At 38.5% G+C, this 27,860-nt stretch overlaps 1 protein-coding gene across 14 annotated transcripts in view; it reads right to left on the bottom strand.

Moving 5' to 3' along the window:
- Positions 1-27,860, bottom strand: part of LOC109272508 (RNA-binding protein 12) — a 35,032-nt gene that overhangs the window by 5,447 nt on the left and 1,725 nt on the right. For 2 of the 14 annotated variants that reach the window (XM_019458649.2, XM_019458651.2), the window contains exons 2-3: positions 23,597-23,681; positions 15,445-20,618 (exon numbers count right to left, since the gene is read on the bottom strand). The exons of 3 other annotated variants lie outside the window; for them this stretch is intronic. In XM_019458649.2, the coding sequence (XP_019314194.2) occupies positions 17,765-20,596 (2,832 nt within the window). In that variant the 5' untranslated portion in view covers positions 20,597-20,618; positions 23,597-23,681 and the 3' untranslated portion in view covers positions 15,445-17,764. Of the gene's footprint in view, positions 1-15,444; positions 20,619-23,596; positions 23,682-27,712; positions 27,848-27,860 lie in introns of those variants that run through there. 9 more of the 14 variants (XM_019458652.2, XM_019458653.2, XM_019458656.2 and 6 more) reach the window with 7 other exon arrangements.

Below are 27,860 nucleotides of genomic sequence, written 5' to 3'. Positions count from 1 at the left end.
CCCTAAAATCACTATAATGCTCCTAAGACCCAGAATCCAACCCTGATCTTCTCAGAGACCAATGAATCTCACTCTGACCCTCTTACTGGCCCCAGATCAGATCCTAATCCAAGTTCCAGTCCCAACATTGTCTCAAACATGACCATGATCCAGATACTACTCCCCAAAAAGTTTCTTCCTCCAATGATTTCTCACGAACTGTGGGGCCCTGCATCTTGCGATGGTGTTAGGATCCCCCCCAACTCAATCTCCTAGCCTAAAATCAGCTGCTCATGTCCAACTCCTCACTACTCTCACTGCCGCTACCCAGTCCAAGCCATCATTTGTCACCAGGCTTATCGCATTAGCCTCTTTAACTTGTCTCCCTTATCCTATGCCATCCCCACCTCCACCTCCATCCTCACGTTAACAGACTATTCCCAATACGGCAACCAGGGTGATTCTGTTAAGTCAGGTCATGTCACACCTCTGCCCAAACCCTCTAATGATTTCCTATTATTTAGAAAACATCCAAACTCTACCATGGTCTACAAGGTCTTGAAAGATCTAGATCTCTCTAACCTAATTTCCTAACATCTCTCTTGCTCATTCCATTCTGTTCACACAGGTCTGCTTGCCTGCTATTCCTCAAATAAGCTTGTTTCTTCCCTCATATTATCCACATGACTTGTTTCCTCACTCCCTCTAGGTCTTCATTCAAAATCATCATCTCCATTATGAAGAAAAAGGCTCTCCTTTTCTAGGTACTTAAAATTTTAACCCTACTAATACTGACATTGCATACCCTTTTCCTGCTTTTTCTCTTTAGCATTTATCAGTGTCTAATATACTATATATAATGTTTTCCCAACTAGAATGGAAACTGAGGGAATATAAACATGAGGGAAGGGATATTTGTTTGTTCTGTTCACTGCTGTATCCCAAGCACCTGGATAATAAATATTTGCTGAATGAAATCCAAAAGGCTATCTCCAGCCTCAGCTCCCAGCCCAGCCACCTCCAAACTGACTGGCAATCAAGGACCAAGTTTCTCCAATCCATCCATTTCCTCAGCTGAAACATTATCTTCTTGCATGGATCACCATGACTCCCAAGGAACCCCCTCCTCCTACAGTCCCCATAATAATTACCCTCAGACTTGTTACTACCTCTGTGTCCTTGCTGACCCATACACCTGCAGACCATCTGTACCAGCACTATACCCCAGGATGCCTCCAGCCTTAGCCTCCCCTAAACTGACCCTCAGTCAATTCTTCCCCCAACCTAGTTCACAGATAGTGCTGTTCCCATCTTGGTGCCCTGTGTTCTCCATCTGGAGTGCTATTATCAACTGATGTTGGAACAATTATTACACTTTAGCTTGCGTCACAAAGTGCCTGCCTATTCATAACATCTCAGTCCCTACTTAGAAGCATCCAATGATGGAAAACCCACCACTTTCCTAATCTATTTTTAAAAAATATTTTAGAGAAAGAGGCAGGGGCGGGGGGCGGGGGGAGAAAATCTTAAGTAGGCTCTAAGCTCAGTGCAGAGCCCAGTGTGGGGCTCAATCCCACGACCCTGGTATCATGACCTGAGCTGAACTCAAGACTCATATGCTCAACTGACTGAGCCACCCAGGCGCTCCTCTCTTAATCCATTTAGATAGTTCCATAAAGTCCCACCCAAACCAACTCAAGTCTGCTGAATCCTCATTTCTACATATTTGTCCTGTATCTCCCCAGTCTAAATTTCCACAGGAAAGCCTTATTCCATCTCTCTCTGAGAACCCATCTGACCTGGAAGCAGTGAAACCCCCAGCTAATATCTGGAAAAAGAGCCCCAGTTCTTTTGAATGTTGCCCCTAGAATGTGGCTTGTAGACTCTGAGCAACCTGATCTTCCCTTTGAAAGTTCCCCAAGGAAAAGACACAGAGAACACATTCTCCCAAAGGAGTGGGACCACAACTTCCCCAAATCACAGTCTGACTCCATGCTTCTCACTTTACATGTTCTCTGCAGAGCAGAAACAAATGAAGGATGTTCATTTCACTATTGCTGAGAATAGTAAAACACCTGAGACAGCTTAAAGGTCTATTATGTACTAAGTAAACTATGATACATTAAAACAATGGAATGTTGAGCAGCAGCGGGTAAAATATAAGGCAGAACTATATTATATTGGTATTATATGAAAAAATGGTAAGAAAAGTAGGACTCCATGTTAAACTTCAATTGTATGTGTATATACAATAGATTTGAATATGTTGATAAAATACACACACACACACACACACACACACATACACACACACGGAAAAGTGGACAACACACCAAAGAAATGCAACTTTTAGGTGTACCTCAGAGAAGTGGGATGAAGGTAAGGATTTTACATGATCCTTACACTTCTGTAATACACTTCTGTATTGTTTCCATATTTTAGTTTATTTTGTAATTTTTAAAGGGCTTCATTATTTTTTTTCCCCAAACCACAACTCAAGTCCTCTTCACTATTCAAAGCCCAAAGCCTCTACCTCCGGTTCAACAACTTGTACCTAAATCCAGAGTTCTCTTGCCTCCTCTCTGGCTTCTCCTAAAGCACTGCCTCAGCTAGTCTTCCTTGATGTCAGCTTCCAGAGTCTCCACCTTAATTAGAAGCCTTGCATAGCTGCCCACAGCCCTTAGATTCAGAGCCAAAATTCCTAGCAAGGTCACCTTAAGGCACAACTCCAGAGGGCACATCTACACAGAATGCAGTAGTTGTAACAATATGGTGCCCCTGCATCCCTAAAAATTCAACCTTCAAACCCCTTCCCAGTCTGCTCTACCTCCTACCATTCTACCACCCAACCAAATAGTAATCCAAAGCTATTTCTGGTTCCTCAAACACACGCACAAGCTGATACCTCTGAGTTTCTGCCTAAAAAAATGTATTGTCATCCAAAGTTCTGCTATGACATCATTGCTTTATGAAGCCTCACCCACAATCCCAAAGTAAAATTTATCATCTCTCCTCTGGATGATTACATGGCTTCATCATCTTCCTGCAAGCAAACACACACACACACACACACACACACACACACACACACACACACAGTGTTTTATTAACCAAACAGAAACTAGGTCATACCACTTCTCTGCTCAAAACTCTGGAATGGCATCACAAAACACTCAAAGTCCAAAGTTCTTACAATGGTCTATAAGGCTCTCCCTGCAAGACCTGACCCTTATCTAACTAATCATCTAGCCACATAAGTATGTTCCAATCAGGTTTCACTTCTGACACACATACACATCAATCTCATTCCCTGTATCAAAGCTTTTGCATGGTCTTCATCCATATACAGAAAATAAGAAAGTAAGCTGTATTAGAGTAGGAACCACATCTGGTTTGCCTATTTCCAGTACCTACAACAGGACCTACCCTATGGTGGGTATTCAGTAAATTAAATATTAGTGATTTAACACTGAAACTGCCACCAAAATTTCGATTTTTGTCTGTCTACCCTCATAATCTATGGGCTCCTTGGAACTAGGACTGGGTATTATTTCTGTATCCCTAATATCAGTGGCTTAGTACATGGTACTTATAACCATTTGTTGAATAAATGGTAACATGCTTTTGCTCAACTCAAACTTTCAGGCCTTTTCCATTTGAACTACTGTCCAGCAGTAAATCTTCTCTATTCTTATCTTGTACAACTGAGCTTTAAAATTTAAATGCAGGACCCCTGGAACTCAAAACTAAGTGACAATTTAAAAATGGGCAAAGAATTTGATCAGATATTTCGTAAAAGAAAATATATGGATTGGAAATATACAAAGGAAGAGTGATCGACAGCACTAGTCATCAGGGGAATGCAAATTAAAACCACAATGAGATACTATCACATATCCACCACAACAGTTAAAAGTAGAAAAACTGACAATACCAAATGTTGTCAAGGATGTGGAGATCTCATACATCGCTAGTGAAAGCATTAAATATACCACTTTGGAAACAGTTTGGCAGCTTATTAGAAAACCAAATACACATCTAGTCAAACAGCAATTCCACTCCCAGATTTTTATCCAAAAGAAAACGTTATGTCCACAAAAAGATTTATACAAGAATGTTCATAGCTGCTTTATTTATAATAGCCAAAATTTTGAAACAGCCCAAGTGTCCATCAATATGAGAATGAATAAACCTTAATATTTATACATGTAAGAGAAAACTACGCAATAACAAAAAGAAACTATTAATATCTGTAACATGGATGAATCTGAAGCATAAAATACATAGACTCCACTTACAAAGTTTTAAGGCAAGCGAAACTAATCTATAATGAAAAAATTCAGAATAGTGGTTATTCTTCCCATGTCCCCCAGGGGAGGGGCAGGTATTAACTGAAGAGAGAACTCTAGAGGGAATCGAAAAGTTCCTCATCTTGATAGGAATGTGAACCACAAATGCATTTTTCATTGCCATCTAATGATACACTTAAGATGTATACATCTTACTGTATGTAAATGTTACCACCCCCCCAAAAAAAACCTATAAGAAATGATGAACTCAAGACATGTTGAAATATTTATGGATGAAGTGTGCTGATACTTGCAATTTCTTTTAAATCCACAATAAATAAATAAATAAATAAATAAATAAATAAATAAATAAATAAATGGTATGTTGAATGGATATGTGGTAAAACAAATATAGAAACATTTAAATTGTAGAACTTAAATAGTAGATATATGGATATTTACTGTATAATTTTTTCAACTTTTCTGTATACTCAATGTTTTCACAATAAAATGTTGAGGAAAAGTTTAAGTGGAGGACTTATATTGGAGAACTACGGGTTTATCCCTGATACTTTGTTGAGAACTACAAAGTATTAGCAGTAATTATCTGTGGTGGTGAAGTTACAGGCAACTGGAGCTGCGGCCTTTTCCCTCCCTCCAGGGCTTCTCTAAGATCCCAGAGACAAAGAGGCTTTGGGGAAGACACTTTGGCAGTGGGACAGGCGCTTCTTCTTGTGCTAGGCCTCAATTTCTGGCAGATTAGAGCATTCTTTCCTAGTCTATTACCATTTGCACCCCTTCCCCACAGCTAGTCCTATTCTATCTTTTCTTAAGTTTCTTCTCTGACCAGACTAAAACCCCAATCAGAATTCTGTGGACCTACATGTGCAAATGGGATGGGATTCCATTTCTGAGAGTCAGAGCTTCCTGTGCTACCACAGTTGTTTTTCACAAATCTGCCCCCTTGGCTTCTCGTTGGAATAAGCAAATCCTTATAATGTGCCGTTTTCTATCCTTTGAATCACATTCCCTTTACATTATCTAATGCCTGGGAGTAGTATTCTCTCCCAAATCCTGTTGATCTCCTTTAAAATCTAGCTCCAAGCCTACCTGTTTGGAAATCTTACATAATTAAAACTCCTAGTTCATGTCACTCTTCTATTCCATATCCTTTGAACAGCTACATCCTTAAGCCAGACTCCTTTACTTTTCATCTGGTGCCATTATAATTAATCCCATAGGACTTTCAGCATCCTTTATAGGACTGAAATTTTATAAAACCATATTAAATATCACATTTAAGTGAGTCAATAAAAGCCTCTAAAACTTTCTCATTTATTTTTTAAAAGAGGTCTAATATTTGCCAATATTCTGAACCAGCATATCTTGCCTGGATGTCTATAAGAGTCTGCATTTCTTAACTGGTCTCATTTCCACTCTCAGTTCAACAAAGTCAGAGACCTTCCCTGACTCCAACCCAACAATACCCAGCTTCTCATAAACCTATCAAAATGTGTAACTTGTTTATTTACTTGCTTATTATCTATTACCTCTAGTAGACTATAAATTCAACATGGGAAGAAACCAAATCTGTCTTGTTCCTATTCTAGTGACTCACACATAGCAGGTACTTTGTAAATATCTGTTGAATTAATACTAGGAAAGGAGTGATAATCCAGGGATCCTCAGAAACGACCCAAATCTAGTCCTAGCCTACTGCTTGAAACCATCAAGAAGAAATGAGCTTTCTAGAACACTCAACACAAGACTAGCTTATTTCTATGTGCCCCCAGCACCCCCAAGCCTTCCATTCTGTGCTAGTCAGGAACTGCAAACAGAAACAACTAAGTATATATAGCACCAATCTTTTCTTCCTTTGTCTTCTACCACTTGAAGCCTCCTTCTCTTGTGCTCTCCCCTGTAGGCTGCTTTCTTCTATTGACAGAAATAAAAAAGAACTGAGTGAGCATCTAATCCAAGTCCCTCAATTCAAGGCGGAGAGGTAAAATGTGATTTAGATAAGGCCACACACATCAGGTTCAACAAAATGAGGACCAAACTCAAATATTCTGACTTCTACATCGTCTAGAACTTTGATTTTTTTTTTAACATTTATTTATTTTTGAGACAGAGTGCGAGCGGGGGAGGTGCAGAGAGGGAGACATAGAATCCGAAGCAGGCTCCAGGCTCTGAGCTGTCAGCACAGAGCCGGATGCAGGGCTCAAACCCACAGATCATGAGATCATGACATGAGCCGAAGTCGGATGCTTAACCAACTGAGCCACCCCGGTGCTCCTCTCCTCTAGAACTTTGGACTATAGTCATATCCTTCTCTTCTGAAGAACTTTCCTTCTTGTATCCAACAGCAACATGATGTAGTGGGCAAGAGTATGGGTTCTGCAGTCAAGAGACCAGGCTCCAAATACTGGCCTTACTCCTCTCCCTGGCCACAATGAGGTACTACTAATGCACCCACCAGAACAATGTCCTACCTATGTAATTTGGGCAAAATACTCTCTAAGGCTCAGGTTCTTCGAGAGTAAAGTGGGGGGTATAATCTTTTTCTAAAGCTGTATATAATGTATGCAACGTGCTTATCACATCCTGCAACTATTATTACCAATAACTATTAGCTATTATTTATCCTTCAAGTCTACCTCTTATATGTTCTCTTTTTCACAATATTTCGATCACTCAACAACTTCTCACCCTGGACTACTATACTCAATCTACACCATAACTGTCAATGTTTCCAGCTCCTTGACTGTCCATAAAATAACAAACATCTGTAGAACAAACACTGCTTCAGCATCTCCTATTTCACACAGCACAGACCTAAGCACAGGACAGCAATTCAAAACACCTTGAGGGAGGCTTGTAGCAGTGTGCTGGAGCAGGCCTGTATGGTTTGCAAGAGACGAGTGGTACATATGACATAATTTTGTAAGTGAATTTGGTAAAGGTTTAGGTTTAAGCCACAGAGATGGGGCAAATCTTAAAAATCAGGGCTTCCCTTCCCGCAGCTAGCCAGTTTATTATTGTTGATAGGGAATCCCACTTTGCCAATAGGGAGTAACTTGTCCTTTGTTTTCTATGGCATCCCCTGCCCTGCCTTGGAGATTCTAACTCTGCCCTTCAAAATTCCAAGAACAGATCTGTTCTCCTGGATCCACCTGGATCCATTCAGTGCCAGTTGAGCACTCCTTCATGTTTAGGAACTACACTGCCCTCTTCCCTTCCCAAAGTCCTAACAAAGAAAAAAAAAAAAAAAAACAGATTTCAATCCCATTTTCGGGCTTCGAAGAGGAGAATAGAGCACCAAAATGTATGGGTGGCAGGATCACTCCAACAAACCAAAGCCATGCTCACACTCCTGTTGCCTACCTTGGCATGCTGGAGCAGCTCAGATGCTAGATCAAGTCCTGAAAGCCAATCAGGAAATTCTCCACAGGCTCCCAATGGGCAGAACACCACGGATGGAATACTCCTTTCCCTTCAGATTAAAAAGACAAACTATGCCCACCACCACTGTTCCTTTCCTTCTCTGCCTCATCAAGAGACATGGATACAGTAGACAAGTTTTTCTTTAACCCCTGCTTCTCCTTCTGTATAACACAGAGATTTCCCAAATTTAAATTAGCAGCCCCAAAGACAGCCTCACAGGTCACAAACTGAACAAAATATGTAAATCCTTACTTAAAAATCCTTACTATAAAACTACACAGTCTTTATTAATACATATGACCATAGGCTACTCAAATTGTGTTTAAAACTAAAATGTTAAGCAATAATTTGGTTTAGATCCATATGATACTTAGAAGTCTGGTTGCCACTGTATTTGGCAATACTATAAAGCTTAAAATGTGAATGTCACACAAAAAGTGAAAAGGCGGGAAAATATGGTACAACAAACAGTCACAGGGTTTCTCCTGTGACTATATTCTGTGACAGTCAAAAAAGTTTTAAAGTCAAACTACATCAATATCCCCAAAAGACTTATCAAAAGTTGAACAAATACAACTGGTGTCCAACTATTCAAAAAGAACCTAGCTTGAGGAGTGAATTTGATAGGGGGAAAAGAAGCAAACTGAGGAAGAACACGTAGCCTTCAAGCAAAATAGGACTGTACTGGTGGGAGTTCTGTGCCCTAGGACTCTGATGTGTTTACACAAAGCCTCCAACTGCCTACTTCAAAATAAAGAGTATTGGAGCAAGGTCAGAGTCCCTTCCCCAGCAAGCTCAAGACCCCTGACAGAAGGGTGCTGCCAGTGGCCCTTCACATCTCCCAAAAGTAAGGGACAGGCACTAGTTAAAGGAGGAGCTCTGTCTCTGGAGTCATGCAGACAGCTTATGATTGAATATTATCTGCTTATCCTTACTATTAATGAAACTGAGCAAGTCACTTTGCTTCTTTTCCCCTGGATTTCCCCCAATTGTAAGGTGGGGATAATAACAATAGTGCCAACTTTACAGGGTTATTTTGAGGATTAAATGAGGCCAACGATGGAAAAGTATGCCCTGCCTGACACTAATACAGTAAGTGCCCAATAATGTGTTAACTGATCCTATTCTCAGTACTCATAAATGGATCCTTTTGTGGCATCATCATCAAACTTGTCGGTTCATGGGACAACCAAGAAAAATGTTGCTGGTCCACCTGCCCCAGAGGACCTAACTGGCAGGAATGAAGGCCCTCCCTACTTTTCTCTCCTAATGAAATTCTCAAGCTGCAGTGTGAGACTGCTGTCACACTCAGAAAAAGCAGCAGAGCCATCACCAGACCAAAATTTTGAGTTCCACTGGCCTTTCTTTAGTTTTAAGGTTCAAACTACCTACAAACTTCCAGAAACAGAAAGGCTGGGTACACAGGCTCACAGAAGCTTGAAACTGGGTATAATCAGATTATCTAGCTTAATCTAATTTTCTAAAACACTAAGACCAGAGAAAGGAAATGATTAGCCCTGGGACACACGATAACTAATGAACCACAACCAAACTGCCTAAAAATGTGTTCTTTTCCATCCATTTTAGCAACAGCTCACACCTTGCAATCCAGTCCAATCTGAAATCCACCTGGCCACTCCACATGAGCAGTGAGCCTCATGTGGTCTCTTCCCATGACCTGTACCAACTAGACTTATACACTGATGGAAAATAATTCTGCATCTACCACATGTTCTATTTGTCCGTCAGGGCAGGAATACAGGAACTGCTAGACTCCACGTTTATAGGACTTATCAAAGAAATAAACTTTAAATAACAAGCACAAATTCTGCAAGGTAGAACTCAGGAAAATGTGATTTATACCAAAATTTACATAGAACACCTACTAGGCCGCCAATTCTGCCCACCAGCCTGCCCTGCTGGAATCTACATTCTTTTAATCTACCTTCTTTTAACGAGACTCCTGCCTATTGCCTGCATAGTGTAGAAGACAACAGTACTGGACCACCTTCCTGAGCAACTCCAGGAAAAGGGTATTGGTAAGAGCGAGTGCATTTCCAGTGTGCAATGTGAGGTATGGTATAAAGAAGCCGAGTGAACAGCAGCAGACCAGAGCCTTAGAAAAAGAAACCTACCTACTGTTCATAATGCAAGCACCCCTTACTGGAATAAATCCACTTGGGATACACAGGAGGTCTTAAAATGGGTTATTCTTCAGAATTTGTATGTTAGAGAAGTTGGGAAATAAAAGAGAGGACTTGAACAATAAGGAAACCACATTACAGACACACACTGATCTGCCCACTTGCCACTGTAGATGGGGTGTAGGATGGGGTGGGGTGGGGAGAAGGGAAAAGATTCTACTTCTGCTGCTGGATTCTGATGCAGGATTAATAAGTTTATAATGTAAGACCTAGTTAGTCAGTGAAAAAGGTAACTGTAGCCCATAAAAATGTTAACTGAGGCAAATAAACTGCCTCAAAAAAACATGCCAACATAAGAGGAAGGGGAAAGGTTAGGAGGAACACAACAAAATTCAAATACTCAAAAGTAAACACACAGCTGAAAGAGGCAGCACAGCTAAGAGAAATGACAGGGGATAACTTTTCTTATATTCTAAATCTGTACTGTCCAAAAGGATGGCCTCCTACCCACAAGCGGATATTGAGCACCTGAAATATGCTTAGTTCAAATCACAATATGCTATAAAATACACATTAAAAATTTGGTAAAAAAACTCAATAATTTTTAGAGTATATACTGAAATGGTAACATTTCAGGATATACTGAGTTAAATAAAATGTATTATTAACTTGTTTTTTTTGTTTTGTTTTACCTTTTTCGTGGCTACTAGAAAAATTTAAATAGTGTAAGTGACTCTTATTTCTATTGGACAGTGTTGCCTAACATGGGGAATCTCCAAAGATCAGACATGGAAAAGCAAATTTTCTGTTGTTCTGTGAACGTAGAACTGTGCTGTTTGATACAGTAGCCACTAGCCACATGTGGCTTATTAAATTTAATACTAGCTACTACAGGGGCACCTGGGTGGCTCAGTCAGTTAAGTGGTCCAACTCTTGATTTCAGCTCAGGTCATAATCTCATGGTTGGTGGGATGGAGCCCCATGTCTCGCTCTGCACTGTCAGTGGAGCCTACTTGGAATTCACTCTCCCTCTCTCTCAAAATAAATAAACTTTTTAAAAAAATAGTAGCTACTACAGTGGCTAATAATCAGCATATGAATGCAGATGAGAACACTTCCATTGGACAAAACTCTACTGGACAGTGCTGATCTGGAATAACAAGAACAAAGTAGTGGACATCTCATTCAGAAAAGCTAAAAATATCAAATCAATGTAAAACTAGAAAAGAATGAATTTCAGATAGTCAACTATATACAACTGGTTAAATTGATGGAGGAATTCACTTAATTCTGGACCATTTATGAATGTCTTATTAGGCCATTTGTTTATAAGAAGTGGTATACAGCAGCTAGTCAAAAGGTCATTAAAAAGATAAAAGATTCTATCCCTCTGCTAGGTAAGGACACTCCTAGTACCAACCCTTACCTGCCTGCCTTACTCACCATTCAGCTCAGTCACACCACTCAGGCTACACTGTTATGGAACAATTTTAAGAGCCTCCAGAACAAATACCATTTTAGGTAGTGCCACTGTGTTCCCGCACACAATTAATCATTTCATTTTACTAAATTAATATTACGTCCCCAAGAACCTTGGTTAGAGATCATGCCTTCCCTCAGCTTACACACAAGGCTTCCATTACACTTGTTCTGTCTGACCATTTAGCAACTGGCCAGGAAACCCTTTATCCATTTCCTGTGGGACATGAGTGTACCCTGTACATGCACAAGTACAATGGAGCACTTACTTGTATAATTTAAGACCTTAGGTCTTTAAGAACAGGCATCTTATTTTGTTTCCTTTTCTACCACAGCATGGAAGTACTGGGCGCATAACACTGCTCAAAAAATTTAGTTAGCATGGGTTACTGCTAGGGCTAAGCTGATTATCCATGTGAAACGGTCTTAAAAGCTTAGAGGCAAAAGACATTTCCAATTCCAACCTGTCAATTCAATGATCATCAAAGCAAGGTAACTGGAAGCATCTACTTCAGAAAGAGCTGCATTAGTCTTTCCACTTTAGCCAGATTTATAGCAGAGGGACCCTGATGGTCCCATAGGCCCACACCACAGAAAGCGAGTTCTGTATAAAGGACATGACCATCTCTGTACAGCAACACTGTATGTGGGGGAGTGTAGTGGAGGATGGCATTAACTCACTTCCAAGTGGAACAAAAGGAAAATGAAATCAGCAACAGCACCAGTTAGTATGATTTAAGATCCCTTAATAAAGTAGCTGAATTTCTTTACCCTTAAACCTTCCCCACTCTGCAAGGACTAACAGGTGACTTATGGTAGCACAATGTGGTTGTTACATTTGGTATGTAGCACAAATGCTTAAATGACAAATCTTATTTATGAAGAATGGTGAGTGAGGTCACATCTCCCCCCCCCCCAGCCCCCCACCATTAAGAGTCTAGACTACAGAGATAGCAGTGAGAAACTCATGGCCCTGGTTACCAGCAGATTTAGTATTGTAAGCAGGTAAAAGGCGGGAAACAGGCAGTATCAGAATGTAGAGAGAATCAAACACTAAGGGCAGCCTGTTTGAATATAGCACAACTTACTCCTGGGACTGTTACAATTCTTCAACATCTGACTCTGTCCATATTGAATTATGTTCCACTGCTGGTCATACCTCTATTTTCCCCAAATAGTCACCTCCTCCTTCTCTCAACATGAAACAGCCTTTGGCTGACTGGGAAAAATGACTTGAAATATTAAGTTACTAAAATCAGAATCCAGATGTCTGGTTCAGCTGGGATGCCAATTCCAATGTCTGTTGTGTCATTTAGCCACTTCTCTACAACTTTTCTTAGTATCTATGATTTAACTATCAACATTTTCACTAGGGAAAGGTTCCTGGGCCTCTTAAAAGAATTCAAAGATAACAGCTAATGAGATTTGCCTCAGCACTATTTCCTGCCACCAGATTTCTGCCCCTGGGGCTAGAATGCTTTCATCAAGTGGCTTTATTTTTTTTGCCCCTTCTGTACTCTTCAGTAGTAGAGCAATATGTAGAAAAGCAGTGCCACCTTAGTTGCTCATTGTTAGTTATGCTGATCCAGAAAAGGAGCCATATTCTAAGAAGCTTCTGAGATCATCTGGCATAAAGTAGCTCAAGGCAACAAGAATAAATCCAGGAAGCACAGTAAAGAATTAACATTTACATGAACAGGTACAAACAGAAGGGGTTTTCCAGAAAAGTCACTATAGCATCAAAGAATTGTGCCACCACCAGAGTATACTCTTTCCAGAACATTTTAGATAAGTCAATGCAATCTATCAGATTTTATACTAAAAAGACAAAACTGACACCAAACAATTTTTTAATTAAAAAGCATATTCTTAGATTCGGATTCTCATATCCCATAAAAGCTCTACTTTTGGGGGGTAAGGAGAATGGTGGCGATGCACAAACTGATAAACCACTTCTTGCTGTAAAACACTGGAAAGCAGACAACAATGAGTCAAAGTGAGGGCTCTCTCCTGAACAAGAAAACGAAATGTATTATTAGCATACGGTCTATCCCTTTAAGATGGTAAGGGCCATTCTGGGTATCTGTAGGCAGCTGATTTCACCCTGTGATTTTTCAAATGCTTAGTCAAACCGTCATAATTTTAGAACAGTTCAGCAACCACCTGGAATTAAGTATGTTTAAGTCTAAACCCCTCTAAAACAACTTCAGTATTGAAACTCAAAACAGACTAAAAACTTTCGTGATAAAGGTAAAAGTTATATTATTCAAGAGCTTTGGTTAAAAGAAATAGCCCACTAGTTTATCTGCACCTCCAATCCAGATTTTTTTAAGGCCTCTGGAGTTTATGGAAACTTTTCATTTGCTAATTTTTTTTAGCAGTTGAACAAATGTGGAAGGGACAAAACCAGAGCATCAATGTCAGAAAGCAGCAGTATTTTTGATTCCTCTCCCACACCTCAAAACACCTCACATACTCATACAAGAATAAGTAAACAAAAAAGAAAAAGCTTTAGAAGTATGTGCAACTGACAATGCATTCTGAAGATTTCTTTTTCCATTTCTTAATCAGTTTTTTAAAAAGACAATTCACAGCCCCCTTTAAGACTCCCTCTGTAAAAAGATCTGGTTTCTCATACTTTCTGAGTCCACATAACGAAGTGGCTTGCTAGCAAAGCACACAAGATAAAAGTCTGAAAAGGTGGATACCACAGATTTGACCTAGAATCAAGTTTCCTCCCTGCCGTTCCAGGTATCTTCTTTCCACACTTCAGCATTAGCAGACAAGGATAAGCAACAATGGTTACCTCCAAGATCACCAAATCCATCTTTCCAAAGGCACAAAGTATTTGTAGGAGTTAAAAACAAAACAAAACAAATAAACAAAAAACCCTGATGGTATAGCTCAATAGAGTACTCTTGTGTAAAGCATTAAAAGCATCAGCCTCTTTTATTTTGTGACAAGTTTATTGAACAGTATTCAAGACTTCATCTTTATAAACAAAAACCTCTGCTGAATGATGCCAAGGCAGTATTTGCTGGCAATGTTGTGGCCATACTGGCAATGAATCGTTTTATTGTGTTTGGTTTCTAAAGCTTGGACTACTGTAGAACTGCCGGTAAAACTACTTAAATGTGGTAATTTTGCAAGAGTGGGAAAGTTTTAAAAGTGATCACTGCCAGGAATTCTTACAGAAGATTTAACTAGCAGCAACTTTACAGTTTCTTTACTCATTTTTAAATGTTCTTGAAATTGATGAGTGGATTTATTTTTAAACACTTGACCCACGCCTGTACACAATGACAGAATCCAATAAAAAGGACTTTGAGTTTGATTAAGGCTTTCATGGATCCTTATTTTATCCAAGGTATGTTTGCTTACGTACATACACGGCCCTAGATTTTCATCCAGTGTGTTAAGACTGACCTAATTACACTGAACATTACTCTCTGAAATTGTGAATAAAAAGTTTCCTAATGCAATTTTCACGGTTGATGCTTTGACAACTTGGAGCACAAAGCTAGGAACTACATTTCACTTAACAGTGTTGCGTTAAAAAAAAAAAACAAAAAAAAAAAAACACCACTAATAATTATACATCCAAACTACAGTATTAAACACAGAATACACCTCCAAATTTTGCTTGTGAACTAAACGTTTCACCCGAGTTCAGAAAAAGTTTACAAAATTGCTTATTTATAAAATACATTTTGTAGATTTCTCTAATCCTTTAAACTAAAAAAACCAAAACACCCCAGCAAGGGGGTGGGGAGGGAATTAATCCTAAAGGAAAAGATTCTCTTCCGTTCATGTCACCAAAAACAGACAAAATTTACACAGAAAATTGAAAATATCATGATAGTGTTTACAAATGCACACAACTTTAAGCAAAGCTTTACAAATCCTTCATACCATACAAAGCAAATGAGAAAGAAATTCATTTTTACCCCAAACCTAGTTATAAGAAAATTTGCAGGAAGAGAGGTATGAATAATTTCACAGAGCATATTTTCAAGAATTTTTTAAAACTCAAACTCCAATGCCCAGAACAAGATGAACAGTATGCTTAGCAGTTAGCACTATATTAATAAGTCTCAGATACACAAAAATCAAGTTCCAGAGGGCAAAGCATTTAATTACATTTCACAACGAGAAGCACTGTTGTGACTCAACCAAATATGAAACACAGTTCTCTCCAATTTCTACACAAACCACTATTTTCTTAATTTATTTAATTTGATGAACAATGAAATCAAGTTTTCCTTTTCAGCATTTATCTGAGATGTAGAAATAACAAAGTAGTTGCAATAAAGTATATGAAATATTTAATAAGATTGTACGAACATATAACCAAAATAAACTGTGGAAAAAAGATAAAAGGCTTTCATCTTCAAACAACCCATTTTTCTAAAATGAAAATAGTCAGCTCTCCAATGGGGAAAATAAACTGCAGTTGAAATAAGACTCCCAAGCAGCGCTGAAGTTTTCTGCACTTGGTCTTTGGAATGAGAAATGATTACTTAATAGAAAACTTAAATTGAACAGCATATATAAACATCATATTGCTTTTTTAGTTGAGGAGGCAGTATCTAGTGATCTGTCAAAGCGAATATGCATTCATGAATTGTCAAAAGACCCACAACACAGCCATGTCTTCTTTGAAAGTCTAAATAATCCTCTCCCTAAACAAAAAATCCTGTACTGTCAATCCTCTAAGATTGTAGTGATGAAAAGTCTCTCCAAATCTTATCACACAAATGAAACTGTTACCACTCTTAACTCTAAATTATACGAGACTCTGTATTTCAGTGTTCCACTGACTTGCAACACCAAAAAGGCACTATTTTTTTTTTTTAACAGGAAATACTTCTTTTAAAAGGCTGACCCCTTTGTAAGTACATTGATTTGCAAGAAATGTTGGGAATGTTTCAAACCAAGACAGAGGCCCAAGTAAGACAAAATTTGTTTTTCATGATATCTCACCAATCTCCCATTCCATATGTTTATAATATAATGTGACACATCTTTAGAGCATTTTAACTAAGAAGGAAAGTAACCATAAGTAGAGCCTTTTGTATCAGTGAGCAGGATGTTGTAAGGCAAATGTTTTCATGACAAGGACACTTACCAACCAGAACCCATGTGGTCCTCCTGCCTTAGTGTCCTGAATGCCAAAGAAAAGAGTATGAAAGGGCAAAGAGTCTCAATTCTCTCCCCTCTGGCAGCTGCACTTGTACTCTGCACTTGTACTCCTTATGAAGAATTTTTATAAATAGGCTCCTGATCAAACAACTAGACCAAAAAGCCCCCAAAGTAACAGGATTAAATGCACATCTATGGAACCACTTATGGATCTTTTATTCTATAACACTATTGCTAACAAAGCTAACAATTTCAACTTCAGTTAAAAAAAAAACAAAACTAGATATAATAATGCTCTTTCTTATAAATGGACCCTCTTTGTTTAGTTACAGGCCAAAATTTCACACAAATTTGGGACAGAACAAAATTGCCAGAATATCAGTCCATCATGGAAAGGACTTCAAATCCAGCATCTTAAGCAATGATTATTACAAGTGGTTTCGGGTTTTTGATGCCATCCAAACAACATGAACAATTTTTAAACTGACTAAACTAAAACGTGGCGGTCAAACCAAAAAGGCTCTGGTAGGTAGAGGACTCCATATTTTATTTTTGTGGCAAAAGTACTTATTTCACACAGTTTTAAGTGTGACATTAGAAATCAAAGTTCAAGGTTATAGCACAAACCAAGTGTGGAATTTTATATTAAAACAACAACAACAAGAACAGTTCTGCTCATTTACAAATGAGTCAATTAGGCAAACAAAAAAGCAGCAACTTCAGAAGCAGGACTGTCTATACAGCAAGAACCCTCAAGAAGCAATAAAGGTACATACAGTGAATCTGTATACAGAGATTTTATTCAATTTTAAAAGAAAATGAGGACTTTAGACAAAGCTTTGACCCTATAACAAAGCAAATCTGTCCAGCTTTAAACCAAATTCCAAGAGTAGCCAACTTCTATTTTTCAGCAGCTGGCAAGAGCACCCTTAATGAGCTCTATTGACATTTCTATTTTCTTCATCTCATATGATATAAAACAAAACCAATCTAGAGACTCCTTGATAAGCTTTATATGGTCATTTGTGTTTTACAAATGGTTTCTCTAATGGTATGCCAAAATCATTTTTGTGTTCTCTCCAGATAGCTTTACTGTAACATACAGCAATATTTATACTGGTAGTGAATCTTCTGTAAACAGTCAACCAATGCTCTATGTTATAGAAACCAATCTATATGCAATTGAAACAATCCACAGGTTCTAACCTGGAAATACTAGGAAAACAATCTGGATGCATTAATCACAGCACTATGAAGATCTACCCTATAAAGAATTGATGTGAACAGCTACCCTAAGACAAGTTTTACTTTCCTTGAGCCTATAGGTCTGTCATTTAAGTCAATGACAGCGGCTGTGGCTTCATCCCGAGATTCAAAGGCCACCATGGCTTCGCCTGTGGGCATACCTTTTTCATTGTATTTTAAACACACTGAGCCTGGGATCACTTGATAGCCATAAAAGAAATCTAAAATCTCATCAATAGACACAGTAAAGGGCATATTCTGCACTTTAATTACTGTTGGTCCTGGTTTTCCAGAACTAGATCCAAAGCCAGGGGGTCCACCAATGTGAATTGGGCCAGGCCCAGGCCCAGGGCCAGGCCCAAAGGCTGGCGGCCCACTCAAATGCCCAGGTGCACTTCCAAGACCAGGAGGGCCACTTCCAAAACCTGGGGGGCCACCTAAACTACCAGGGCCATTTCCAAAATTCTGAGGGCCTCCTGCAAATCCTGGCCCACTTAAATTATTTGGTCCACCTCCAAAACCTGGAACATCCAGTCCTAGACCAGGCAAACCACTATTTCCAACTGAAGGCATACCAGGCCTAGCATCACCAAAGGCCCCTCCTAATCCTGGAGGAGGGAGTGGTGGCCCAAAGGCATTCGACCCGCCAAAATTACCAGGAAAGTTAAATGGAGGCCCATTGTTGGCCTCCTTAGATCCTACAGTCAGGAAGGCATGTTCTTCACCTCCTGCACCAGGCATTCCTCCACCGGGCATTCCCGCACCAGGCATTCCGGCACCGGGCATTCCGGCACCAGGCATTCCAGCACCGGGCATTCCTGTACCAGGCATTCCCGCACCGGGCATTCCCGTACTGGGCATTCCTGTACTGGGCATTCCCGCATTGGGCATTCCCGCATTGGGCATTCCCACACTGGGCACTCCTGGAACTGCAGGATTACCTGGCACAGGTATCTTTAACCCTTTTTTTCCTTGGGCAGGGGGATTTTTCTCAATTTCTCTCATATCTTCTAGAGTAACTACATGAACAAAAGCTTCTCTCCCGTTAAGTTTTTTACGGTGTAAGCGTTCAGACTTACGTGCATCATCTTCATTTTTAAACTGAACCAATGCCTGTCCTAGACCTTGCCCATTGTTATCAACAAGAACATGTACAGCATTTTCATCCACTGGGATTCCTTCTAGGAACTGAAGAACATCCATCTTGGTAATGCTGAATGGAATATTTGTTATGTGAGCACAGACTTTGGCAGAGCTGACATCCCCCTCCGGATTTAACATCATTTCCCTCTGGTCATAGCTGAAGTTCTGCAGTCTTTTACGAATCATATCTATCTTTTCTAGCATACCTTTCTTAGTAATTGGATGAACTTGAATAAAGCGATTGCCCATGTATTGTTTATGACGACACAGAGCAGCCTTATAGTCAGCCTCATTTCTGAATTCTACGAAGCCTTCACCAGTTGCTTTCCCATTGGGTCCATAAGCGATATAAATACTATCTTCCACAATATCCAACTTTTTAAAAAAATCAATGACATGTTTGTTTTCTGCTTCAAATGGTAGCCCTTTCAAGTAAACACAAAAACCAGCCTCATGTGGTGATCTTGACCTCGACCTTTTCTGCCCACTGGGCGATTTTGACCTGGGAAGTGTCTGAGGTGGGGGATGGGTTTGTCCAGAAGGTCCTATACTTTGCTTAAAAGTGATATGGCCTCCAGCAGCTACCCACTGTCTCTCTGTGGCAGGACTAACTTCCACATAGCGTTGAATCATCAGCATTCTGTTTCTTTTCAAAGCTTCAAATGTATCTTGAGGGGAGAGAAATTTAACCAATCCGTTCCCATTATTTCGACCTACATGATCTTTCAACAAATGCACTGCATCAACACGGAGCCCATGGAAAAAATCTCTGACATCATTTTCCATTGCAGAAAAGGGCATACCATGTACACTGACATACAGATCATCGGGGTTGATGGGAAGTGGTTTCACACTGCTTTGAGAGTTCATCTGGATAGGGTTAACAGGATTCAATGGACCCAGAAACACAGGGTTCAGGTTATTGTTCAGATTCATAGGTGCTCCAGAGCCATTCATTCCAGCAGGTAGAGGGGCCACAGGTGGCGGGTTCAAGGGTGGCATGCCTGACATGGGTGGCAGTGGGGTCATGGGTGGCACAGAAGGGACTGGGGGTATTGGGGGCACAGGAGGCACAGGAGGCAATGTAGGTACCGGAGGAGGAACTGGTATTGGGGGAATGGACGGCATTGGTGGCAAAGATGGCATCGCTGGGATTGGAGGAATTGGTGGTGGTGGGACTGTGTTCATTGGAGACGCTGTGCTTGGAATGGTTGAGCTAAACGTTGGGCTCCCAAAAGAAGCCCCCATATTTGGAGGAGCCGTTCCTATGCTGGCTGTGGAAAATGTCTGTATGTTTTTGTTGCTTTCATGAACCGATGTAGCGGCAGTAACTACACTGGGTGAAGGATTATTAAAGTTAGGTACTGTTGTAGGCAAGTTTACCCTGCCACCCATTCCTGAGCTAGGTGGCGGTCCTGATCTACTAGCATTTGCTGGTGGTATATCTAAGTTGGCAGTTTCAAAACGCCTACGACTCAGTTCAATCATATTCTGCATTTCCGTTTTACTACTCAACAAAAGTGTTACTTTTGACCCTTTAATTGTACCACCTGTGCGCATCATACCAAGCCTTGCATCTTCATCAGTGGCAAAAACGATGAAAGCCTCACCCAGTTCACCCCCTACAATATGCACGCCCCCATCAGGGATGGTCAATCCAGAGAAGAAGTGGCGAATGTCCATGGTCCCCGCCACAATTGGGAGACCTTGCAAACGGATGACCACAGCCATGCTGCGCTGAAACCACACACACCTGCAGATGAGAAAAGGCAACGGCCAGGTCAGACTCCTGTTCATCACACCAAGTTTTTAGCTACAAGAATGACCAGCTACCTTATTAGGCCCTCAAACTATCTCAAGCAATGTAGGGTTTGTTTTTTTTTTAATTTGAATATTCTAAAAACTGAATATTATGTGCCGTTTACAATGTAAAACCTAGACAATTTCAACTTCCAAAAGACATTAATTCTGTAAACAGTTAGAAGTTCAGTCCTATGACTCAAAAGTTTCAGGAAAAAAAACCACCATAATGAAAGTAAAATCACCAATTATATCACTCAGACCACTAATTATTCAGTAAGATTTAAAAGAAATGCATAAGTCAGATCAGGACACAAAGTTTAACAGTCTGCAGGGGGAAAGCATGCAAAGGATGTATCAAAGTTAATATTTAAAAGTGACTTAGCATTTTCCTTTATAAACTTGACAACTTTGTAGAATTATCAGTGTCATTTTATATGACTCAATCTCAAAATGCAAAAGAGAAACAGAAAACTGGAATACTAATGAATTACAAATAATTAACACTAAAGTAGATTCAAGTCTCAAATGAGAACTGATTCCATATTTCATCCTAAAACTCTTCAATCTGCATTACAGCTCTATTTATTAAAGAAAACTACATATGGAATTAGTTACTACAAACAAGGTTAATACATACTAAGAATCCAAAGAACTACTGAATAAAATAGCCAAAATCTTAGTTATCCATAGTCGTCACTCCAAAAAATAGAACCTAGTTACAGTGCCATTCACCAAAGCTATTTTAATTAAAACTCAGATCCAATGACTCATTCCCAAACCTACCAATACACACACACACACATTCATTTTTCTCACAGAAGGCTGATAATTTAAAAAAAAAAAAAAAAGGGTATTTTTTTGTTTTAAAAAGAACTAGGGTATATAAACTTTATTCAGTGATTGTTATAGTCTCCTACCCAATGTAATTACTGTGGAATTTCTGGGAGCTCACTGATCTCCTTAGATGTCTCATGTTTAACTAGTCGAAAAGAAAAGTTTCTCCCAGATTTAAGTAAAATTTCACTATTTCAGTTCTTACGGCTTTCAAGTGTAAATGCAAGGGCAGCCCTTTGTAAACTGATACAAAACAAATTCTTCGGACTAGAAAAAAATATTAATTTGAAATTTATGTGGTCAATAACATAGGGTATTTTCCAATCCATCTTAAATATCAACTTTTAAATATAAACCTATTAGAGGCACCTGGGTGGCTCTGTCAGTTGGTTAAGGGTCTGACTTTTACTCAGGTCATGATCTCACAGTTTGTAAATTTGAGCCCCATGATCAGTCTTCGCGCTGACAACATGGCGCCTGTTTAGGATTCTCTCTCTCTGGTCCTCCCCGACTCTCTCTCAAAATAAATAACTTTAAAAAACATATACATATATAACTAGCTCTGTGACCTCAGGAAAATTATAAATGACTTGAGTTTGGTTTTTTTTTTTGTTTTTTTAAAGGGAGGGAAGGAGAGGGAAAAACAAAAACTAAAAACAAAACAAAAACAAACCGACTTGAGTTTGGTTTTAACACTTTTCAAACAGGAACATTAAAAGACCAAAGTTTCCTGCTGCAAGCTCTAAGAATCCTGTAAACCTCATGAAAAGAGTTTTTCATGTCAAATATTATGTGAATATCAATTTGATGAAATAAAATCTGTAATTATATTTCAACCATTATGACTGCTGTACACAAAACAGAAATATACTGTTTGGCTTTGACAGTTTTCTCACACACATACACAAAAATAAAAGCTACTTTCAAATTTAATCCAGAAAGATGGACTGGCAAACAGAAAATGCTCTTATGAGACCATTATAAAACACTAGAAATCTGGGTGAGGAGGGAAGCCTTTTGTTTTTTGTTTGCAAGAGTCAGCAAGAAAAATTAATACTAAAAAAATTAATCACACCAACAAACTCTTTTCTCTTATTTACTACTTCGCAATCTATATGAAAGCTCATCAAGACAACTCCAAGTCATTAAATTCTCATTCCTTACTATCTCTAGCATATTAGCTATATGCAAAATTAAGACAGTATTCCCGTTCAACTTTAAAAAAAGCTTTATCATTTAATCACTATATGGGGGAAACATCATGGATAAGTAGTCTAGGCACCCAAAAAGACTTGAGAGAGAGAGATGTTAGTTTACACTGGGACAGTAAAATGGGAATTTGATATGGTCCCAAGAACAGAAAAATTAAACACAGGGCTAAAGTGACACACACAGCAACTCTTCAAAAGCCATCTGCTACTAAGAGAAGGGATGTAGTGAAAGTCTGCGCAAAGTACATACGAAAACATGACACTGAAAATCTGCCCAGATTACCAGCTAGAAAAAGGGTTGAGGATTAAACCAAAGTAGAGCATAAGACTTACTCATAAAGCCATCTAAAGTGAAAAACAGTTTCCAGGTTCCAAAAAAATATGAAGATCTGCTATTCTGCTACTAAGCGCCTGTTTGACAGGTAAGTCATTTCAACTACCTTGAGCCTACCTTTGTTATTTAACAAGAGGGTTAGATTCCAATCACTAAAGTTCCATCTAAAGTCAAAATATGTATTCTAAAACATATGACCCATTATCTATACCTATACCTCAAAGGAATATTAAAAAGCCATACCAATAACAAGCACCTATATTTGTAATTAGTCTAGAATGCTACAATGAGGGAAAAAAACAGCTACTTACTGCCTAATAATCAGGAATTCAGCAGGAGAAATGCATCTAAATAAGACTGACCCCCAAAGAAAGCAACAACTGTTCAAAGCACCCAGTCCACCCCACCCCCATCCCTCAGATAAGACTGTTAAAAAAAAGCAAAAGAAAATCCCCCACAATTCAGCTGCTACACAAATTTTCATGTTACTAAATAAGCTATCTCATTTTAATTTGTATAAAAACAAACCCTCTATTCAAAATCTCTTACCTGATAAAACAAGAGATGTATTTTCTTAACAAGAAGTAGAGGCCAAGTCAATCCTGTGGGCAACCAATTAAAACCAACTTTTAGACTGCAATAGAGAATAAATGGAGGCAAAAATCAATGCAGGAAACACAAAACAACACGCACAGGCCACACTGAACTGTACATTATGAAGGCGAGTCTGAAACCACCAGAGTACTTCATTAGAATGCATATAAAAAAAAAAAAAGAAGAAAGAAAGAAACACATGTACCAAAATCCCACACATGCTTCTTACTTGGTATTGCTTTCAAATTTGAGTATCTCTCAAAACATAATATATTTACATACATTAAGAATGTGCCATAAATTAGTCCAAGAATGAATCAATTAAAAACGAAAACAATCATAAAGCTCAGATTCACAGTTGATAATTACTTTTATTACTTGATGATTAAACCAGTCCAGAAAATTCCATCAACACAAGTCCAACTACGACCTATTTCCTTAGGTCCCACCAAATGTTTGATGAAGAAGCACAAGTTTGCACAATAACAGTTCCAAGACAAATGACAGTCATCAATTCAAGTGTACTTATAGAAATTCTTGGAATTACTTTCAAAATATTTTCCTTTGCACCAAAATAGCATCAAGAACCAAGAAATATAAATGAAGAGAAAGTTCAGGCTCTAAGGACTAATTCCTATTTAAAACCAGTGGGGTTCAAAATCTTAAAAGTGCTTTTTCCTTCTAACACCAAAACTGTTCCAAGAAACTCATAAAAACAAAAAACAAACAAAAAAACTAAACTAAAAATGTCTGGCATATTAAGAATACCTCCCAAAGTAAAAACGAGTCACTCATGTCTTACTGGAATTTCTCCCAAACCATGAAGTTATAAACAATTCACAAGCAACACAGAAGACCAAATGATCAATTACTTTCAAAAGATCATTTTTTAATTTAGAGAAACAGAGAAAAAAATTGTCACTGTTAAGTATTAAGATTACCAATAGAACACTACTTAGAATGATGCACATTTTTAACTATCTTTCAAGATACCACCAGTGCTTAATATTCATCACCAAAAAGTAAAACTTTAAAAACTTTTAGTGTTACTCTAAACTTTTTCTAAAGGACGAGCTAAACATCTTGTAAACAATTACTCAAATTACTTAAGAATGAGATTTTTTTTTTGCCACAAAAGCTATGCAAATGTCATTAACAATGCTTTCAAAAGCCCAGAGCACTGTACCATTCTTTTATATGTTGTACAAATCAGTTCTAATTATGTTTAAAGAGTTTTAAAACTCTTTATTTAAAAGCCACACCTAAAAGTTTATCTAACAGGTCACAAAGGGAAGCATGAAATAGAAAAAAGCCTGCTTTAGGTAAAGGCTGTGCTCAATGAGAAGAGCAAGAATTTCTGCAATATTATTTTCTAAATGTACTAGTTGGACTCTATGACCAACAGAACCAGAGTAATTTTCTAGTTAAGCATTTGTGATTAACAGATGATCTCCTACTGGAGATTCCAATTCAAAATGTCTGGTATGGGGCCAGGACATGTGCCCTGAAGATAATAAGGGAAACAGGTTCCCCAGCTTCTTCCCTTCCAGACCCAACAAGGTTCCATATGTCCATCTGGAGAGGAACAAGATCAGAGTCAGCCAGTTAAGCCCAAAGGAACACACCAGGCCTACATTCAAAAAATTTCTAAAGGGTTGCCAGAAATTACTATAACAAGGAAATGTCTCATTCCACAAGAAAAAGTTGAAAGGCCCAGGTGAATTTGGCAGATGCCTCGTTCAAATTTTACATTGTTCAATTTAAATTCCAAAATCAGGGGGGCGCCTGGGTGGCTCAGCTGATTAAGCATCCAACTCCAGCTCAGGTCACGATCTCATGGCTTGTGGGTTTCAAGGCTTGTGGGTTTGAGCCCCGTTTGGATCCTCTGTACCCCCCTCTCTCTGCCCCTCCCTTGCTTGAGCTCTCTCTCTCAAAATAAATAAACATTTAAAAATAAATAATAAAATAAAATACAAAATCAATCTAGGCATAAATTTGTGAATCTTTTCTATTTAAGCAAAGGGGAAGGCCCATATCCATATCAATCCATACCAAGGAAACGTATGCAGAAAAGTTCAGGCTAGAAGCTAGAAGCTCACAACTCTTGGTGTTCCACCTCTTCCTTCAAATGGACAAAGTAAATCAAAACTGAGAACTGAGTGCTTTTGTTTTCAACACCTCACTTTGTAAAGAGCACAACAATTTAAGAGGCACCACTGTTTTCCAAGAACCTACTCATCCCTGGGTTCTAAATTATCAGCTAGCAATGGAATGAAGGATCCCAACATGAAAAATCCACTCCAACCAGCTTAAGCTTTCATGAATTTTAGAAGGGTAAGACTGAAAACAATTCTATGAAACAAAACATCTAAAGCACATATTTTTTTAACCTATTCATAAAGCATAAAGATAGGAAGGAGAAAATGGGCCCAAAGTGCCATTAAATTCACTTGTATCAGAAGATCTAAAACAAGAAGATTGCTCTAGTATATTTTTCTGCTTTATGTTAGGAATTAATCCTAACATAGTGGCTTTACTTCAGCTTTACAAATACCAGAAACATGAACAAATTACAAATACTTGCTATGAACATTTAGCATATTATGACACGACATATTTTCTTATTTACTAGCCATTTCAACCATTTGAGATTTCAGAATAAAATGACAACAATCCTCTTTATCAGGAAGTCAAGGTACAAACCAGAACTTAACCATTTCCACTCTTCATCTGGTGATAAACATCAAAAAGTGAATTTTAACTTTGTTCAGTAATCAGATCCAGAAGAGCCAAAGTTCTTTAGATTCAAAAAATACAAAAAGCAGCACCCCTCAAATGTCACCTCAGACATGAGCAACAGAGAACCAATCATAATGGGTACAATGCCATAAGCCGAATAATCACAGTATGGTAGGCATTACAGAAAAAAAAAAACAAAAAAAAAAAACAAACCCAACAGCTTCATCCACTTGATTGTGTTCCCAACCCCAAATGGATCACACTTCAGATTCTGGAATCATTCTTAACGAAACAATTCTTCTGACACTGAGGGACATGAATCCTTTAGATAGCTCGTTACTCAACTTTCCCATTAGCCTGCAGTCAGTTATCAAAAGCAGCAAACCAAAAGACATTTCTAAATAAGAGATATATTCCTCCTGCCAAAACGACTATATTATTTTTCAGTCCCCCCCCCATGCCAATAAATATGTCCATCATCTTACTTGATTTAAACTTAAAAGCAACAATATTACTTCTAACCTAGCCAACCATGTAAACCCTCCCTATCGGTCTTAAGACTTGAAAGGTGGCTTGAAATTTAATAAACTCTTTGCAAACCAGAAGGTATATGAGCGATGGTAGTAAAGTGTGTTAAACTATCAATTAGGTGAAGTTATTTTTCTGTTTAGCTGACCTAAAATATTTAACATTCATTTATATCACGAACATTTATTAAGCACTTGTGGCCGGGGCAGAAGATACAGAAATGGACGACAGTCTCTAGATTTTAGGGATAGATATCTAAAAAGCATCTTTTGTGCAACCATTACTGACTCTTAGAAGTTCTTTCTACAACATCTACGGAGGGAAACATTCATTCAAGCTGAAAGATGAAGTGGCTCTCTACAAAATGGAATAAAAACAGTATGAACATGGTCACCAAATTCCAGGAACACACTGGCTGACAAAATCAAGTTTCACATCTAAAAATTGTATCAATAACCCCCAAACTCTCAATATGCAACCACTGAAACATATGGCATGTCACAAGAAAGTGAAAGAAGCCAGAAGTATACTGATATTAGCACATAACAATATGTCCCAAGTAATCACCACAATGGTTTCTCAACCTTCACATTTTTCACCTAACAGATATCATAAGAAAAATACAAATGATGCATTACAATCCATAAAATACTTAATTGAGCATATAAAGATAATATAAATGCATTCCCTGTTACGTTAAAAAAAATTTCCAGTAATAATACTGAGCACATCCCTCAACCTTTATACAAACAGGGCAAACATTTCATTTTCTTAAAAAATTACCATAAAATTATTATTAACCACCTGTAACAGTTCTTTCAACTTTTTATAATCTTGGAAGATGCCTGAACACAATTACTTCCCACAAAGTCCAGAAATCCTCCTTTCGTTCAAAACCACCAAATTTCAAAAACAAGTACAACCCAGTCTTGTATATTTCTGTAATTAAACA

Source organism: Panthera pardus, unplaced genomic scaffold (assembly GCF_024362965.1).
Source record: "Panthera pardus isolate Hobbes unplaced genomic scaffold, ASM2436296v1 HiC_scaffold_25, whole genome shotgun sequence".
Classification (NCBI taxonomy): domain Eukaryota; kingdom Metazoa; phylum Chordata; class Mammalia; order Carnivora; family Felidae; genus Panthera; species Panthera pardus.
This window is presented reverse-complemented; position numbering and strand designations above follow the sequence as displayed.